At 38.1% G+C, this 1,787-nt stretch overlaps 1 protein-coding gene across 1 annotated transcript; it reads right to left on the bottom strand.

The window, feature by feature from the left end:
- Positions 1–339: 339 nt before the first annotated feature.
- LOC104218170 (putative glycine-rich cell wall structural protein 1) lies at positions 340–798 on the bottom strand. The gene has a single exon (XM_009768597.1). It carries the CDS (start codon positions 796–798, stop codon positions 340–342), a length of 459 nt encoding a protein of 152 aa, XP_009766899.1.
- Between the last annotated feature and the right edge of the window lie 989 nt (positions 799–1,787).

Below are 1,787 nucleotides of genomic sequence, written 5' to 3'. Positions count from 1 at the left end.
TTGTCAGCATATTTCTGTTGTTCACGCGCTCAAATGCAGTGATATTCACGTTATTTGCCATGTCAGTCGGACGTGTTAAACTGGTGCAGTAAAAGTATAGTAGAAGTGTTTCCGTGGAAAATGGCTTAATTAAGGTGTTCAAGTGAACTTTCTTTGATAGTTTAAGTGTTTGTCTATGTGTTCTGCCTAATAGAAATTTTTGCTTATTTGAATATGCAACAAGTCGATCTAATTAAGAGTAACATAAAAATCTCGATCCAGCAGATTATTATTATAATTAATAAACAATAGAATTATATCACGCCAAATAATAAAATTATTTGAGCAAAAAAATTTGTATCAAAATCTACTACCACCGTGGCCCCATCCTTCTCCGAAACCAAAACCACTATCACCATCTTTACCACCACCGCCGCCACCTCCACCACCTCCTCCACCACCGCCACCACCATTTGCACCTGACCCATGACCCTCTCCATATCCAAAGCCGACACCAGACCCACCATTACTACCTCCACCACCACCTCCGCCGCCTCCACCACCGCCACCACTACCGTTCACTCCTGATCCGTGACCCTCGCCATATCCAAAGCCGATGCCAAATCCACCATCACTACCCCCTCCTCCACCTCCTCCACCTCCGCCACCGCCGCCGCCGCCACCAAGACCTCCTAGAATTTGGTCAAACCCTCCGTTTAAGTTAAAATTGGGTAAAAATGAATCCCCAAGAAGTTTCCTTGCAGAGGAAGTTTGAATAAGAACACCCAAAACAACGAGAAGCATTAACTTGTATGTCATCTTTGCTAAAGTATTAGAATATAGGATTTAATTAATTAAGGTACTATGGAAAATCTGCATAGGAAGGAGATTATATAATGGCATGGTCAGCTAATGTGTTTAAATTACATTAATTAACCGTTGCAAAACGGAAAAATTAATTTGAAATGAACTGAATGTAGTTGAACATTAAAAGGATTTGGGATGTCAAATACAATGCAAAAGTGAAAAGTACCTGCGATGTACTAGCATTAATGCCTCCTAGGGCTCATTATGCATTAATTCTTCCAAAATGTTCAAACAACTACGATTCCTCCTAGAGGCGAGGCCAGAATTTCAAGCGTATGAGTTCGAGATTAATTCTAATCGTGTTAAATTACTGGATTCTAAATTAATAATTTATACATATTCAATGAATTTTTTAACATAAATACAATAGGTTCGGACAAAAAATACTAGCTCGAACCCGCTCCTGATGCTCTAGCTCCGCCTCTGATTACTCTCTTATGGGGATGAAGTTCAGAGGCGGAGATTGAATGTGAAGCAGTTCATTCGTACTAGCAATAGCAAGTATATGATCTCTATCGAGTTTCTAACTGTGCGCCGCTAGCTCAACGAATTTCTAATTTATAAAATAAAAATAGCACGTATGTGATCTTTCACAACCTTTTGGCTTTTACATAACATAATAGCTGCTGCACTTAGAGCTAGCTAACATCAAGGCCGTAATATAATAGCTCTAAACATAAATAAATATAGTATAATACGCAACATGAGGACTATTCTATTAGTAAACAAATTTCATTTTCACCCGTGCCAAAATTTCCATGCTGCAAATAACAATTTCAAATATTTAAATAAAAAAAATTGCCATCTTCGCTTGAATTTTTTATTTTTAATAATATTCTTTCAAAAACATCACAGCTTTAATGGTATACACTTCATATGCTTCTGGTGACATGCATAATCGGCGCCGACTCTGCCGTATCTTTTAATCGGTCTGAAAACTT

Source organism: Nicotiana sylvestris, chromosome 6 (genome assembly GCF_000393655.2).
Source record: "Nicotiana sylvestris chromosome 6, ASM39365v2, whole genome shotgun sequence".
NCBI classification, from domain to species: Eukaryota; Viridiplantae; Streptophyta; class Magnoliopsida; order Solanales; family Solanaceae; genus Nicotiana; species Nicotiana sylvestris.
Note: the sequence above shows the minus strand (reverse complement) of the source record. Positions and strands in the feature narration are given on the sequence as shown.

Bases quoted from the DNA above. Each gene is read 5' to 3' on its own strand.
- LOC104218170 (XM_009768597.1), bottom strand. From the start codon at position 798: ATGACATACAAGTTAATGCTTCTCGTTGTTTTGGGTGTTCTTATTCAA.